This window comes from Scleropages formosus, chromosome 14, assembly GCF_900964775.1.
Source record: "Scleropages formosus chromosome 14, fSclFor1.1, whole genome shotgun sequence".
NCBI classification, from domain to species: domain Eukaryota; kingdom Metazoa; phylum Chordata; class Actinopteri; order Osteoglossiformes; family Osteoglossidae; genus Scleropages; species Scleropages formosus.
Window position 1 is genome coordinate 27,543,582 of NC_041819.1, and position 17,286 is coordinate 27,560,867.

Below are 17,286 nucleotides of genomic sequence, written 5' to 3' on the forward strand. Positions count from 1 at the left end.
AAAATGTGAGCAGGGTGCAGATTCCTGACCATAAAACCAGTGAATACAGACACTTTTACTTGTCATGCAGAAATTACCAGGAGGGGGGTAAATACAAAGTGGAATTTCCCTCCACCCTGTTCGTATCCCTGGCCGACAGTCTGATCAAATAGTGACTCTGAGCCAAGCGGAGGAAGTTGCGGGGGACCCCAGTAGGACCAGCAGGAAAGAAAATAGATGGATGGATGGAGAAAATGGTCAAATGTGTAAGAAGTTTGGGATAAACATCCAGGAGAAGTTTGTGAAGGAGCTGTGGGGGGAGGGGGTCCTGGTCCAGAGGAGTAGCGGCGAGGGTACGAGGACACGCCCCCAACAGAGGAAGCCCCTCGCTCGCTTGCTCGCCCACCCACTTTTACTGAGCTCAAGGAGCAGCCGGAGAACAGCTGGGAGAGAAATATTAACGGCCGCCTCTGCTCAGAACCCCTCAGTGAACCAAATATGGAGAACAGCGGGGTGTTGGATCAGGGCCAAGGTGGAGTTTTGGCTCCTCCCATCTGTTTTGGCAGCAACCTCCTGTTGGACAATCTTGGTCAATGATCACCCCAGAAACACACGCAGAGAAAGAGAGAGAGAGAGAGAAACAGCCAAATATTCAGTTTAAAAACTGTGTTTATAAACTTTAAAACAGTAAAAACTTCAGGTAGATGATAAAAACAAAGAGTTCAGCTTTTCTAATAAAAAGTTTGGCACCGGAGGCATCCAGGGTCAGCAGGTCGCTTACACATGAGCTACATTCCGAGGGACTGTGTGTGTGTGTGTGCGTGTGTGTGTGTGTAAGGAGGACGGAATGTGCGGACGGACACGCACGCAAAAAAGTCGGCTATGCACTGCAGGCCTCACTTCACTCCAGCAGGTAACACTGTAAATCTAAAGTTCTTTCACCACACAGGAGATGAAGGACAGATGATGACGGATCACACTGGGCCACATGAGGAGTTTCAGACCTTCAGACCTGGACTCCTCTACAAGTGTCACATGGAACAGGAGAGATTGGAGGGGTTCCTAGGGAACCAGCACTCCTGGAGCTATGGGATCAGCTGGCAGCGTTTTCCATATTCACCTGGAACTGGACCAGCAGGAGGATCAGCAGGACCAGGACATCTCACAGGGAACGTGGTACTGAAGGGACCGGCATCACCAGCCTCAGTGAATTCATGAGCTCATATCATCTCTGCCATCATCTCTCCTTCCATCCCCCTCATCATCTCCTCATCATCTCCAAATTCCTCCGAGCCCCATGTCAGCTTCAGTGGTGTGTTTCACAGTCATAAGATCTAGGTGTCAAACAGCCGTTTGGTCAGAGGAGCCACTTTCCGTCCAGCAGTTCCTGAGTTGAGACCCGTTGCTCCGACTGCTCTTCGCTCAGCGGGCGCGACAGTGCAGCAGATGCCCCGCCCTGCTCCCGGGCTCCGGTCCGCCGTCGGCTGTGCGGAGGGGTTCCGGTCGGCGTGGGCGAGGCCGAGGGGGTGCTCCTCACTCCATGTCCTGGACCATCAGGTGGTTGCGGGAGCGGCGAGGCACCAGCGCGACCTTTCGGCACCAGCAGTGGGCGCAAGCGAAGCCCACCAAGAGGGAGAAGAGGCCCACGATGAGGGCGGCACCTGCCCCGTACAGCAGGGGCATCTTCATGGAGTCCCACACTGGAACCGCACACAGAGGGACATGTCAGGTCTCTCTCTCTCTCTCTCTCACACACACACACACACACACACACACACACACACACACACACACACACACAAAACTGGTCTCACACTTGAACCTCTGTCAAATCGTGCCGAGGGCATACTGACATGCGAAGCGGACTGTGAGGAAGACCGTGGTCGAGGAGAGGTCCTGACCGCGGGTCCAGGTCCCCGCTGAGGAGCGCATCCAGGGTGCGGCGCGGCACCGGTACTCGCCGGCATCCGTGTCCTGCGTGTTGTGAATGCTGAGTCTGAAGACCTGCGATGAGACGCGTTCCAGGCTGCAGTCGCTGCTGCTGTTCCTGGGGCTCTTCTTCACGACGCCCCAGCGGTCCATACTGGCCAGCAGGGCGGCGCCACCATCCACTCGAAAGTGGTTCTGGTACCACTGCACCTCGTAGAAAATGTCACCTGCAGGAGGCGGAGACACAAATCGGCGTCGCGGTGAGCCTGACGCTTACCTTCCGGAACGTTCCCACGTTAGGAGAAGGTCTGTTCATAATCAGGTTTGTTTGTAACTCCAGTCACTTACCACAAATTCACAATTAGTAAACAGTTAATGATGACGATGTCCCTCGACTTATTTATAGGTTAGATACTCCAAACATCTGATATACAGTTTTAATAAAAAAAGAGATTTTTTTTGTAACTTTTTCAGATTTAAGCTGCATTAAAATTGCAACAAGTTTAAAATAATGAATCTCCACAGACTCCAGTTCAACACTAGTGACTGATTCATCCCGCAAACATCTACCAAGTCCCTCATCTCCCAACACCTGGGAACAGGAGACGAGAGCTGTAAACACTGCGGAACTGAGGCGAGTCCTGTTGGCTTGAGGGATAAACACAATCTGGTAAATAACATACATACATAAACAGTGTGTTGTATCAATGCCCTAAATCATGTGGTCTCTTGTTCTCTTCTGATTCTTCCCACTCAGGAAGAGACTCCAGCAGAGGCAGTGATTTCACCGTAAAAACACCACAAGTGCAGCAATCCTGCGAGAGGCCACCGGGTGGCGCTAAACCACGACCGCCAACTCCACCGTATCGGCCAGAAGCCCAGAGAGGAGCAGCCTCCGGCCATCCACCACGCGGGTTCGACAGCAGCGCCCTGGGGGAGGGTGGAGGTCAGCGAGCAAGTCGTGACCCAGAGCACGAACCCCCCAGCGTAATACAGAGGAGCGCGGCGAGTGAGACGAGGAGGGTGCGGAGGACCGTAACGGAGAGCACGTAGCTGGGACGTTTCGCTCGGAAGAAGGACCGGTTCCACCACATCAGACCCAACGGCTCTGCAACGACCGCGGAAATTTCACCGTTACTACAGCGTACCTCATTTTACCACGGCTCAACAAGAACAAGTGACCGGGTTCGTGGCTGATGTGTAATATCGTTAAATTGGAGGTGTCGCCCGAGGACTGTTTTCGGTTTGTTTTTGTTGTTAACTGAACTTGAGTTCAAGGAATATCAGCGATCATAAAAGTTCAAACACGTCTCTTAGTTTTACAGTAAAATTACAGTAATTATTTCAGTTATTTCACAGTCTAGTAGATATTAATTGATCCATTAATGATTCATTCATTCTCCTTCCTCCGTGGTTCACTGGACAGCAGGGGGCGCAGTGGTTTCAGCCTCCATCTTCGACCTTCAAGGACCCAGGTTTGAACCCCACCTCCTCCTGAAGTCCCTTTTATAAAGGTATTTTCCCTGAACTGATACAGTAAGAATAACCGTGCAGTACAGGTGGTAAATCAGTGTAAATACATTCAGCAACTGGAATGTGCTCCAATATGAAATTTTTTATACAGAATTAAATGGTGTAAAAAAATGTTTTTCAACCAATGAAAATATGGTATGAAAACTGCTTTCTTCTCATAATGTGTTTGGTTAAAATGATTAAACTGACACCTTTGTACAAAGTGACATTTGTTGGATAATCAACTGATTTTCCCTTTTATACAGGTGGGCAATGTTTACTGTATCAGTTCAGGGTTAAGTACCTTGATCCAAGGTGGGATTTGAACCAACAGCCTTCAGGCTCAAAGCGACAGCACTAACCACTGCGCCACCTGCTCTGAACCTTTCAATCAGATCCTGAATCATTTCAGATTCATTCAGAGCTCAGCTGGAGCAAAAACATATTAATAAACACCATATTCAGGGTCCGTGAGGCATCGGGCTGCGAACTACTGATGTACTGGTCCCACCTCCCCCGTTAGCCTGGTAATGAGCTCCAGGGAGGTGGGAGGAACACGCAGTGATCTGACTGGACTACTGACCCCCCCCGAGGCTGTTCTAATGAAACACTTCCGAGCACCACTCAAATCACCCCCGCCCCCCCATCTCCCAGCATCCCCCGCTGACGAGGAGCCGAGTCGACGGCGTCGGGTCGCGTTCGCTGCGACCAAAGAGGCTTCGGACCACGGAGTCGCTCTCGGAGAGCGACCTTTCGGCTCCCGTTTCCCCGAGTGACGGGCCCCGTTTCCATGGAAACGTCGAGAGGCATCTCTCAGCAGCACCTTCAGCTCGAGCAGGAAGAGCAGCAAACGAGGAGACGGGACAAAGAGGACAGGCGGGGAGGGACGGCGGGGCAGCGCTTAGAGCTGCTGCCTTTACACTCAGCAGAGCTGGGTTTGAATCCCACCTCCAGCTGTAGTAAGCTTTGGCAAGGCGCTTACCCAGAACTGATATGGTGAAAGTTACCCTGCTACATAAATGGAGGAAAAGTATCAGCTAACTGAGCAAATATAAATGTGAGTTTACTGGAAACACAGCAGTGACATCCAGATCCATAAATCTGTGGTAATCATAGTAAACCATAGTAAAATCACGAGTTACCGAGAGCAGAGATGCAGCTGGAGGTGTTTATCAGAGCAGGCCTGCTGGAAACCCTGCTGTACCAGGACCCTCCTGTCAGTGCGTGCGTGTGCGCACGCACACACACACGCACACACACACACGCTGCAGATCCAGCCCAGCTGCTCCGAGTCACATCCATGGCGCAGATCCGCAGTCGAACCCGGACTGTCCGCGAGAACCTCAGCGCTGATGTTTCACATTTCTCGGAATTCTGAGCCTATAAACACTCGCAGCTACGTAAACATGCACACGCACATCCTGCGAGTGTTCTTGCTGGAGCACTAATGAAATCCTGTGTAATTCCACGCTGTCGCTAGAAGCGGTGTGTGTGTGTACGGACTTGTTTCTGTGACGACACGCACACGCACGCACACACACCTCCCCCGTGACTGAACCTGAGCAGCCAGTATACAACACAGCCTTCACCAGAGACCAGAAGGTTCCAGGTGACACACACACACACACACACACACACACACACACACACACACACACACACACACACACACCTGTTCAGGATGAGTGCCGTGGGAAAGTGACGCAAACCCACAGATACACCCGAGTCACACCCGAGGCACCTGCGGGCAGGTGTACCGGCGCTGTCGTGCGCCCCGGCGCTGCTCGTCCCCGCGTCTCTGGAAGTCGTGCGCCGACCACATGTATCACAGAACGTGTGTCCCTCGACCGGAGGGACTCGTCTTTTCCTGCCTTCTTGAATCTAAAAACGCTCCGCATTATTTATTAATTCATTTATTTATTAATTGGAGGCAAATTTTCTCCAAAGCGATGAACAAGACTGAGCTGCTCACAGGGAAAACATAATTTTGGAGATCAGGAACATTTTTACACATGATGTATTCAACATACAGAACACCAACAATGTTTCAGCAAATGGTGAACGAGGTGCTGTGAATAAATAATATTAAATTACAAGTAATAGAAAATAAATAATATTCAACCAGTGCAAAAGTACAGAATAATCGTTTACAGGGGGTGTATATTAATATCTCTGTAATATGGGCACAGAGGTGGAAACAGCATCAAGAATAAACGTCAGTGCGTTTAGCTGCATTATGTCCATTCGTGTCCGGATATGAATTATTACGGTCAGATCACACGTTAATTTTTATTCGGCTACTTTTTGCCTTGTGTGGCGTTACCCACTTATACAGCGCGGTAAATTTTACTTTATGAGTTCAGTGTATCCTGTCCTGGGTGTGTCCCCTCCCCCTCCGGCCTTACGCCCTGTGTTACCGGGTAGGCTCCGGTTCCCCGCGACCCCTTGAAGGGGGTGCGGTGGCGCGGTGGCGCAGTGGGTTGGACCACAGTCCTCCTCTCCGGTGGGTCTGGGGTTCGAATCCCGCTTGGGGTGCCTTGCAACGGACTGGCGTCCCGTCCTGGGTGTGTCCCCTCCCCCTCCGGCCTTACGCCCTGTGTTGCCGGGTAGGCTCCGGTTCCCCGTGACCCCGTATGGGACGAGCGGTTCTGAAAATGTGTGTGTGTGTGTGTGTGTGTGTGTGTGTGTGTGTGTGTGTGTGTGTGTGAGAGAGAGTGAGAGTTCAGTGTAGCAAGCCCAACCCCCGGGAGACATAGAGCCGAGGATACACGTTCCCCGAGGCCGTGCCTTGATGGCGCAGAGAATGGCTGAACTTTCACTTTTGCTTTTACACTTATTTGGCACCGCTTAGCTCCATAGCAACACACACTTCAGCCAGTCATCTCAATTTGAATGAATGAATGAATGAATCTTTATTACCTTTTATTAACTCCAGAGTGAAAGGGCACAACGGATTTCATTCAGGAGCAAATTCCTGCTGCTTAGGGGTCTGGAACATCCAAATAAGTGGACTTATTACTCTGGCTGAGACCTGCTCTGGAAACTAAATGGAGGGGAGCTGTCATGTGCCACGTGGAACCCGGGACCAAGTCACAGCAGAGTGGGCGTGGCATCTGCACAGCCTAGCCAATCACAATGGCTGCTGGTCATCAGAAAACCATGAAGCAATCGCCATAGAGTTGCTCCGCCACAACCAAAGTCCATCTTGGTGACAACATACATGGGAAGCCTCCGTAGTCCCCTGTGTCCCTCAGAGCTGCTGAATCTCTCCAAACACTGAAGAAGGGTCTAGAACCCATCTCTTTGAGAGCCACTTCGCTCGTGATCTCCTGACAGCTCCATCAAGGAGTCTAACACCATCTGCTATGATTAACTGTGTATTTGCTGTTTGAAAGTCACTTCTATAGGAGCTACCGGAGGGATGTGAACCAGAAACATGGTGGTGTCACACACACAAGTTCCATAATCCAGTGTCTGTGACTAAAGCTTTTTTTCCTGTTGCTGATGCATTTTTTGTACTCTGCTTTACATGCCTTTGGAAAAATGTATATGAATAAATGTGGACTTGACTTCAGCACAAAGTAAAGTCCCGGTAAAGTTACCGCACTCCACAAGTGTAAGCCCATCTCTTCCAAGGAACTAGAAACATGTGAAACAGCTGCGAGATGTGAAACACACTGCAATGAGAAGGCCTTCACAGAAGATACTCCAGGGTATCAAAAGAGTTTGAACAGTGATGTTTTGTTTTTTGGGGGAGTCATTGTCTCAAACGAGGGGCGGTGTACTTGCCTGCATTAGGTGTGGACCCCGACACCGCCAGGATGCAGTCCATCTTGGTGGTCTCCCCAGGGTAGATACTGGTTGTGTCAGCGTGGATGGAAATGTTGAACGTGGGACCTGGACAGAAGGGACATGGGAGTCAGAGGTTTCAACAGTAAACAATTGGGGGGGTGTATGGACAGCAGGACAAGCAGAACGTGCTGTGAAACACTATGAGCGTCAAAGCTAACATGGGGATTAACATGGTGCCTTGGGAGTATCGATAGTGTCCAACACCGCTCCAGCAGGGCGAGCAGGAAGTGGACATCGGAGAACCCTGGGACAAATGTTGTAGTGTCCAAAGACAGGGCTGGAGGAGTGTGTCCTCAGCGGGAGGAGCTAGGGCTCCCGAGCTGTATCACCTGTCCAACTGTCCACCAGCAGAAAGTTACCTGTGTGGACGAAGGCAATCTGGACTTTGTTGGACTCTGAGCTGACAGCTTTAGTCCAGTTCCTGCTTGCGTCACGTGTCCAGGCCGTCACGGCGCATGAGTAGAACCCGCGGTCCGACACCTGCACCCCATAGAGGCGGAAGCGGAACTCGGCCGGCCCGCTCTTCTCCAGAACCGCGCTGTCTCGCCTCTCCTGGTCGCCCCCGTCCTCCGGCTGCACGACCAGGTCGGGGCCCAGGGACACGATCCGGCGGGTCTTGCTCCTCACTGACTGCTCCATCTGAACGTGAACCGAGTAACTGGGCTCCTGCAGGTTCTCTGCGATGACCCGACAGCTCATCTCAAACGTGGCCCCGGCTGACGAGGCCTCCCTCAGTCTGTAAGCGACGACTCCGAGCCTCGGCTCTGCGGGAGGAAAAGAGCGGGAGACGTTACCGTGGGACACGACCGCAGGGACAAATTGAGACAAACGCCAGCAGCTCGACCAACTAAGGTCTCAGTTACAAGCTGTCAAAGATGCAAACATGTTCCAGCTCCGTTATTTATGCTTTTACTGCCTTTTACACTCATCTCTTTTCCAACACCGCAGCCTGCAGTGGAGCGGATGTGACCTGCAGTTGCGTGACAAGCCCACAGGTGGCAGCAAAGAGCAAAGAAACAGTACAGCAGTACAGTGCGGTAGAATACCGTACCGCCGCAATTCAACTCACTTCCACAATGTTTACTGCTCCTGTCTGCTGTTCCTGAGCATCGCTGATCAATAACATGTGGAACGTTGCGCGTATTTATGGCGTGAATTGACGAAGAGTCGATACCGAAGAGCAGCGATGACGCGTTTTTATTTTTAGCAGTTTTAAATAGTTTAAATTTTTTCGATGCAGCTCAAAACGTCATGAAAAGTATTAAAAGTCTTGCAAAGCATTTTTACCGAACGCTGTTGTAGCTGAGAGCGCCAGAGTTGAGCGAGCGAATGAACGGAGGGGTGTCCGTTTCCATTTATCCGACACTTGCGCTGATTCACCCACTTATACAACAGGGTAATTTTTACTGGAGAAATTGTGGGAAAGTACCTTGATCAAGGGAAGTACAGCTCGCATCTCCAAGCGCTACACCCCCTACTGGCCCCACAGGTATCATTAAGCTTTTCTTAATTGTCACTTCTTGATAAAAGAGACCTTGGAGTTACAAAGCAAACAAGTTAGAAACAAGCTTTCGAAGCGGCGTTGTCTGAATGTTCTGGAAACATCACACAGCGCTCACTGCAACACCAAGGGAGGGATTGTGGGTAGTGTCCAGATAGCATAGCTCACCTGGTCTCGGTCTCCTGCGGTCCACTTGCTGGTAAATGTGACTCTGGAATAAGAAACTATTGAAATTAAATACACGCTTTCGGTCTCGGTTGCGTTTTAAGAGGCGGAACCCAAAGACGCCCCGACTCGGCTCAGGGTGCGAACTGGACTGAACTGGACTGAATTCCTGCCTCGGTGGGTCCAGGTAGGTGGCGCCAAAAACACCGGCCCCCTAGTGAGTCCCTCAAAGCTGAACTGAATCACCTGTGAGACATTGCGGAATGTGTAACAAATCGGTAACGATGTCAGAGACTCATCGGTGAACTCAGCAGATCATCAGTTAATCATCACCACAGACCCCTTCAGGCTTCTTTGTAGGTTATTTGTTTTCTTTGTGGGGCTGGACCGGGGGGCGGGGGGGCCTTACATAACAGCACAGCCACATTCCGTCAGCTCGTTCCATCGGTGTGGGGGGTCAGCGGCACCGGTTGGCTACGGTCGCATCTAAGTGCGGTCTTGTGAGCGCGGTCACTACAGCGAGCCTTAGTGAAGAGGGTCCAGAAATGCCGTCCTCGCCCATGTGCAGTGTTAATGGGAAAGGTGGATTGTACCACGTTTTACCAGGAAAAGCCAACAGCGGGGGACAGACGTGGATGAGAACTCTTACTTTTGACTTCCCAGTGGACCGTGAGGTTGTTGGAGCGGACCTCCTGGCTCCTGACCCATCCCCCGTCCCGTGAACGGGTCCAGGTGGAGACGGCGCAGAGGAACGCGCCCTGGTCCGACTCCCACATCTGCAGGAAACGCAGCCTGAAGGTGAGGGACTTGACCCTGGACAGCGAAATGAGTCCGCTCTCCACCCGGGGGCGGTAGTCGTCCCACACCACGAGTTCCCCCCGCTCGTCCAGCGCAGCCACGGGCCGGGCGGTCCTGACCGGGTCGGAGCCGGTGCCGTGGAGCCAGGTGACCCCCAGGCGGCCGTCTTGCAGGAGCGGAGCACCGGTCACGCGACACGCCAGCTCCGCGGGGTCTCCGGAGAACCGCGGGGTGACCAGGTCACTCAAGGTCACTGTGAAATTGGGCTCTGTGGGAAGGGGGTTGGGGGGACAGACACGTGTTGAAAGATGACGAGTCCGTGCTCTGCAGGGGGAGTTAGGGCGACGGAAACCTGCATTTACAGCGCTCTGCCTGTTGGGGGAGCTACAACCCACCCTCTGGGGACACTTTTGGAGGTCCCTACACATTCACCATCTCCCCCCAGAACTGAACCTTCTCCACAGTGACCCAAAGGTGTCCAAGGTGAGACCAAGGAGTCGAGATCAAGAGACTATGTAGGTAAGAGACCCATAAGGCCTCTCCGGGCAGGAGGGGGCGCCCTCTTCCCGTCTCTGTCCCTCTTTCGCTAGGGGACGTCTCCAGCGGCCGCTTTCCTCACGTCGCCCCGCAACACCCATCTCACTGTGTTTTCTTGGCAAATATCATGACGAAGGACACGTACGGAAAGCTAACTGATCCCCCACTCGCATCCATCACGCCTGGTGGTGGCGCCGCTCCTCCCCGCTGTCCCTTGCGGCCCTTAGATCCTCTTACTCTGCAAACAGCACGGGTGGAGATGAGAACACGTCTCCTCAACCAGCTTCATTAAAAGTCCACCCTGACTGGCAGGACGGAAAACACAGAGACAGAGTCCCGGCGAAAAGCCTCTCCTGACGCCACGGCAACGGCACCGTTTCAGACGACTCTTTATGTGGACAAGAGTGGAAGGAATGTGAAGGGTGCAGCAGAATAGGCACTGCCGGGGCCGCCTCAGGGGAGCATCTCAAGGATTGTCTCAAGGACTATTATGGGGACCATCTCAGGGATCATCTTAAGGACTTTCTGAAGGACCACCTTAGGGATCGTCTCATGGATCATCTCAAAGATCACGTTAGGGACCATGTCAGGGTCTGTCTCGAGAAACATCCTGGTATCCGTCTCAGACATCATCTAAAGCACCATCTCAGCAGCATTCTCATGGACTGTCTCACCGATCATTTAGGGATCTCCCTCAGGCTCAAGAATCATCTCAAGAACCATCTGAGAGTCCACCTTAGGGATCACTTCAACCATTTCATTTCATATCTCATGGTCTGTCTCATGAACCGTCTAGTTAGAGCTTACACAGCATCTCCTCAGGGGTTTATCTCACTCGACACCATGTACCAAACTGTGACCGCAACACCACAGCACACGACCTTTTCTGCTCAAATAACCACAGACAATGACACACTTCACACACACTAAACAAACTTTGTTTCTTTAACAAAAGGAGAATTTAAAACATCTAGAAGTGAAAAGCAGTCTGACCAGATCAGCAGCTCAACACCACCTTCAGAGCAAACCACCTTCTGCTTTTCTGATAATCTGCCAGTATGGTGTAAACACGGTAAAGTAGATAACTCAATTACTCAGGCATCATGTTCAGGCACGAATGTGCACAATGGCAACAAACCAGATGGAAAGGAGATCTTTTAGTGTCCAGAGAAGAGTCTCGAAAAGTCCCGCCTTGAGAGGAACCGACCCACGTCGCTGGCATCTACTTTTATTAATTCAGTTGGCACTCTTCTCCAAAGCAGGATTACAGTGATTTACCCTGCTATATAGCATGGTAGCTACTACTTTATCACTTCATTGGAAATACCTCGATTCTGGGTTCTACAGCAGGGGGTGGGATTTGAATTTGGGTCCTTCATGCTCCAACCACTGCGCCTCCTGCTGCCCACACTGGGCTCACTGAGCCATTAGCCCAGTTCCAGTGATGGATGAAGGTCTCCTCAGAGCCCCAGGAGCACCGGAGGTTCAGCTTCCTCAACCATTAATGGTTTTTATGAGTCTTCGTAAAATCAAGAATCGGACCAGTGGCTCCAATCCTTCCCAACCTTCCCGGTTCCAAGGAATAAAGCAGAAAAGAAAACCGTAGAGACCACAGAGGGACGGAGATTCACTTTCCTTTGTTTTTGTCTCTTTTTTTAACAGGAAAGAAGGAAATTTCACCACAACAAACAGCCTGAAGGCTTTCTGATCACAGAGTGGAGTTCAGGTCATTGAGCGTTACGGTACCGATGGACCATGGAGAGCGATGGGAGCCTGGGAGAAGCAGCTCCACACTGGGCTTGGGCCACAGCATAGTGGTCCTACCCCAACATAACAGTCCTACCCCATCCATAGCTGTCCTACAGCAGGATCAAGATCCAGAACATAAAACATAACTCAAAAAGCACCCAGGAGAGACATAACAAGAAGCAGTGAAAGGTGGTCACCATCCCTGAAAGCTGTGCAGCTCAATTTCTCCCAGCCAATAAATTTGACCACAGTTGTAGTGAGCAGATGATAAACAACCACTAAGGAACATCTGCTCTCCGTCTGCACTCACCTGTCATGGTCACCTGAACCTGGACGGGACCAGACTTCTTCTCCGCCGCTTGGTACCAGCGGCCGTTGCTCTGTCGAACCCAGGCTCTCACCGCACACGAGTAGGAGCCGGAGTCGGACCGGTCCACGTGGTGCACGGCGAGCGGGAACACGCCCCCGCCAGCCTGGCTGAGCTCCACCTGACCGGACCGGTTGGACACCACTCCGTCTCGGTTCACGTCACCCAGAACCCGAGGGGCGCCGGAGCCGTTCAGGCCGGGAGTCGGGCTCACGGACCACGTGACCTCCAGCCCGAGTGCCACCTGGTGGTCACCGGCAACTGAGCAGGTCAAACGGAGGGTTTCGCCCACGTCGAGGGTGGTGTTGTCCTCCAGGGAGACCAGGAGAGATGCAGCTGAAACACAGGAAGTTCAGGAAGAGAAGTTCAACAGAAAGAGACTAAGAGCATCGATTTGGGGCTCGGCAGCGAGAGACTGAGAATGAAACGAAGACATCTGTTTATTCTGGACCAAACGCAGAAACTCAGGCCAGAAGTTCTTGCAAAAACAGCCACTCAGCGCTGGACAGCAGAGAATGGACGACACTCTTCCCTGCCCTGCGACCAGGGCTTCCAGGATAGGCTCTGGACCACGGTGACCCAGTAGTGCAGAAGTGGTTACGGATAATGAATGAAGAAATGGAAGAATGGAGGAGCAGAAAAAATGTGTATTTCACACAGTTAACGGGACTGAAATGCAGGGAGAATGTAGGCGTCTTTTCAATATTCTTATTAAAACGTAGCTACAGTAATATGAGGCTGTACACCATGGTAAACATTGTGTAAACACTAATTCATCAAATGTTCGGCGCAGCAGACAGGATAGCGTGAAAGAAAACGCTGATGACAGCCTCCATGTTCATGGTTAAAGACCTGGAATGTTGCCAAGTGTAGAGTCCACCCCCTCCCCCCACGCAAGGTCTCGACCCGCCGCTCAGACAGTCCTTATAGCCACATTCCTCGTCTTAATTAAACGCTGCGAGTCGAGGAGACACTGAAAAAGACACCATGGAAACACTGGGGTCTCCTGAGCAACTGAGCCATGTGAGGAGGGGGAGTGATCACAGCAATACTCTGGCCCCTCCCCTCTGACCTGGCTCCTCCCCCATACCCAAGCTCCTCCCACCACTGTGGCATCTGCAGAGGTTTGTATCGTAAGGTCCCACATTCAGCAGATTAGCGCAACTGAAATTAAACAACTCCGCAGTTAAACACACTTTACACAAACTTAAACACAGGTGTAACACAGTCGCTCTGTGACGCACCAACGGGCGTGATGTCCACCTGGCCAAGCTCCACCCTCTTCTCCAGGATACTCTGCCAGACTCCGCCCCCCTCGGGGACCCACTCCCTCGCCGTACAGCTGTACTCGCCCCGGTCGCTGGGAAATGCTTCGGTCAGCAGGAGGCCAAAGGCCCCGCCCCCCCGCAGCTTGAGGAGGAGGCCCCCGTCGCTGTACCGCTGGGTGTAAAACTCCCCAACCTCCACATCTCCGTCAGGACCCACGGTCAGGATGTCCTTCGAAGGGGACGTCCCTCTCCCGACAGACCAGGTCACGGACAGGTAGGTGTTCTCCGTCATGACCCGGGTGACGTTGCAGCGAAGCTCCAGTGGACCGCCCTCTGGGACCAGCGCTGGCGAGGGCACTGGCGCCACCTGTAGGCTGTCCTTGATCACTGCAGAAGGAAAATGTGTCAAAGAAACCAGTGCAACCAGTGGCCGAATTCATAGCATGTCCTGTCCAGTGAGCAACGAAGACATTAAACCCATATCCAATGTCAACGGTCAGAACCCTCAGTCCTTCAGGGTGGGATGTCCTAAGGTCTCCATCCAGAGTGACCCTCCATGTATGGATTTGTGAGACCAGTGGAGGTAAAAGAAATCGAGATGGCAGCTGTCAAGTTTTTTCCCTCAGCTCAGAAGAAGCATGTCCTCACAGGGAGCTGCGGTCATTGTGGTCAATGTGGTCAGTGTAGAGCAGTAGTTTAGTGTGGTCAGTGCTGTCAAGGAGGAGTACCAGTCAGTGTGGTGCACCTGTCAGCTGGAGCTCGGGGCTCAACCATATCATGACCGTGTTTCAACGGTCCATGACTCACCCACCTTTCAGCTCCACATCAGCATCGTAATTCCCGCTGACAGACACGTCGGTGCTGGGGGTGCTGCACACGTAGGTGCCCCCGTCTGTGGTCCTCACGGTCCCGATCCGCAGCTCCGCGCTGCTGTCAGAGAGCCGTGTCAGGGAGAGGTCCCCGCTGGTCACACGGTCCAAGAAGCTCGTGTCTGTGAACTGCGGGTCCATCGTGGAAACGAGGTCGTAGGACACGCTCCCCTGGACGAGCTTCCACTCAAAGTCCTGCTCGAGGGGGCCCTCGTAGTCGGACACATTGCAGCGTATGGACACCGACTGTCCCTCGACGCGGATCAGGGGGCCCCTGGGGACGGTCACCAGTCTCCCCTGGCCTCCCACTGCAGAGAAACAGAGGCGGGACGGTCACTCAGCTGCTGTTCCACCTGCTCCGGTGCTCACGTCCGTCGTTATTTATTGCTTATTTGCCTAAGAGGTGTGACACTCAAAGGTCCAACAGTACAGCCCCTCCTGTGCCCCTCCCACTGCAGTCAACTGCTGAGTGAAGCTCTTCACTTCCTCATCTCTTCAGAGTACCTTGCCCCCCCCCCCAGTGATCACAATTCTATTTGAACCCTTCTGGTCAAAGTTTCTGAACAAGTGCGCAGATTTAACACGATGAAGGTCTTTTCGACCCCGACACGCCTCCTTCATGTGACACACAGGTCGAAACACACAGGTTGTGTAATGGCTGATCCAGATCATTTTTGCAGTGTGGAAGTTCTGGATGTTCAGCAGGAAGCGAGAACTGACTGACCGCAGGACCATCAACTAGAACCAACACCAGCTGACCACGGTCAGTCCATCACTGTCATCAATAGAACCTCCAGGGTCCAGCTGTCACTGCTGGTCCAACATGAGAAGAGCAGGTCTCATCACAAAGCGACAAACTCTCACATTTCAGCAGCACAGTGGTCAAAGCCATGGACCAGAACGTTGCTGATTCGAGTCCCACTGTGAGCGTTACGCCACTGTCATTAAGGGTCTTGACCCAGAAATACAAACACAGGGTTTAGTGCCGTCATCTGACTGTGACAACTGAGCCCCAATCAACAGACACGCTGTGTGGTGAAAGGCAGGAAAGTCCCAGGACATACAGTATATACACAAACACACCCTTCCTCACACACACACAAAAAGTGGTGTAACCAATCACCTGTGAGCATTGCAACACTGAATCGATTGATACAGTAGACACACACACACACACACACACACACACACACACACACACACACACACACACACACAGAGAGTCAGGCTCATCAGTGCCTACTGCCCCCCAGGCGAGTACTGCTGCCACAGAGGATCTCTGTGAGATGAAGCCATTTATGAAATATGAGGATATGAGCTAATAACCAGCACAGCTGACTGCCGATTGGTCAGTAGAAGTCCAGTGGACGTCCCATCACTGAGCGAGAGCTACAGAGGGTGACTGGTCTCACTGGGTCACATCAGGTTTCCACAGGCATAAGAGCAGTGACTGGGACTCTGGACAGAGATGCAGACACAGAAGGAGAGCAATGGGGACAGACGGACGAGTGGAGATGGACAGTGAGAGAGACAGTGGGATGGACAACAATAGAGGCAGGGGACAGAGACAGGGGCTGGGCTCTAGGAAGACCTGTGTGTCTCAATCCTGCCTGGGACTGTGCAGTTTCCAGTACAACAAACACACACACACACACACACACACACACACTACAGTACAACACACACTCCCCCGCAGGGCCCACACAGGAAGGAAGAGGCTCCACTGGCTGTGGTTCAACTGGACAAGTGGAGCGCACAGGTTATTTATACACACTGGCTGGTCCCAGCAGGGTGTGGGGTCGCGCGCACACACACACACTCAACACCAAGAGCCAATGGACACGTGGGGGGTCAGCGTGTCCCTTGCAGAGAAGTGAGGACAGGTAGTGGACATGAGTTCCTTTTCCATAACCCAGTTATTGACACTGAGAGACATAAACCCATAAACCTGAAACGAGGAAGGAGGAGCTGAAGGTTCCAAGCCTCAAATCACAGAAACACAACATTAATCTAATCCTTGACAATATCATTCAATATCAGGTATGCGGGGGGGGGGGGGTGCAGAGACTCACGGGCAGCGAGAAGAAACACCAAGGAGCAGCTGGAAAAGAATGTGGAGAAGAATCCGGGCTTCGAACTCGTCATGTCGGACCCAGAGCGCGACTTCAGCGGGAAAAAAAAAAAAAAAAACACAGAAAGTATAAATCACGTATAAACTGAAGAGTAATAAACGGAACTATAATAGCGTTACAACAACTGTCATATAAATGGAAAATAAAATAAAAAATGCCAATCCACTGACAGGGGGTGTAAAACGCTGTCCGTCCGTCCGTCCGTCTCCTTACCGCGGTAAAAGTGCACAACTCTCGCTCCCTTCACGCGCACGAAGAGCAGTGAGGACACGCCCACAGCGCGAGGACGCGCGCACCTTCCGGCCACTGGGGCGGGGCATCGGTGACGCAGGTGACACCTGTGGGGAGCGCGCGGACAGGTGGGACACAATCGAGCAAAAAAAGGAGAGAAAATGTTCAAAGAGAACAACAGTGAGTGAAGTGTAACACCGGCGGACTGTAATTTTTCTAACATTTTCATTTCGTTTTTCTACAAAGAAACTGACAACGTTAATGTTACTTTTTTTTCTTTTTTCTTTACGGATCTGAATGGATCACCAACCCACCAAGGGTGTCCGGTTCCACACACTGTCCAACTCGACAGGAATAAATTCCTCCGTTGGTACCTGGCTCTAAGGCACTACAGCTG

At 52.1% G+C, this 17,286-nt stretch overlaps 1 protein-coding gene across 2 annotated transcripts; it reads right to left on the minus strand.

Moving 5' to 3' along the window:
• Positions 1 to 1,177: 1,177 nt before the first annotated feature.
• On the minus strand, positions 1,178 to 16,900 carry LOC114909091 (prostaglandin F2 receptor negative regulator-like). 2 transcript variants are annotated; one of them, XM_029257923.1, is made up of 10 exons: positions 16,872 to 16,900; positions 16,599 to 16,689; positions 14,469 to 14,834; positions 13,634 to 14,044; positions 12,333 to 12,725; positions 9,588 to 10,004; positions 7,632 to 8,036; positions 7,210 to 7,317; positions 1,833 to 2,135; positions 1,178 to 1,679 (listed from the first exon to the last, which is right to left on the minus strand). In XM_029257923.1, exons 2-10 carry the CDS (start codon positions 16,669 to 16,671, stop codon positions 1,513 to 1,515), a joined length of 2,643 nt encoding a protein of 880 aa, XP_029113756.1. In that variant the 5' UTR covers positions 16,672 to 16,689; positions 16,872 to 16,900; the 3' UTR covers positions 1,178 to 1,512. The 2 variants fall into 2 exon arrangements, with proteins under 2 accessions (XP_029113756.1, XP_029113755.1); XM_029257922.1 differs by lacking the exon at positions 16,872 to 16,900 and having other exon boundaries at positions 16,599 to 16,854.
• Positions 16,901 to 17,286: the final 386 nt, after the last annotated feature.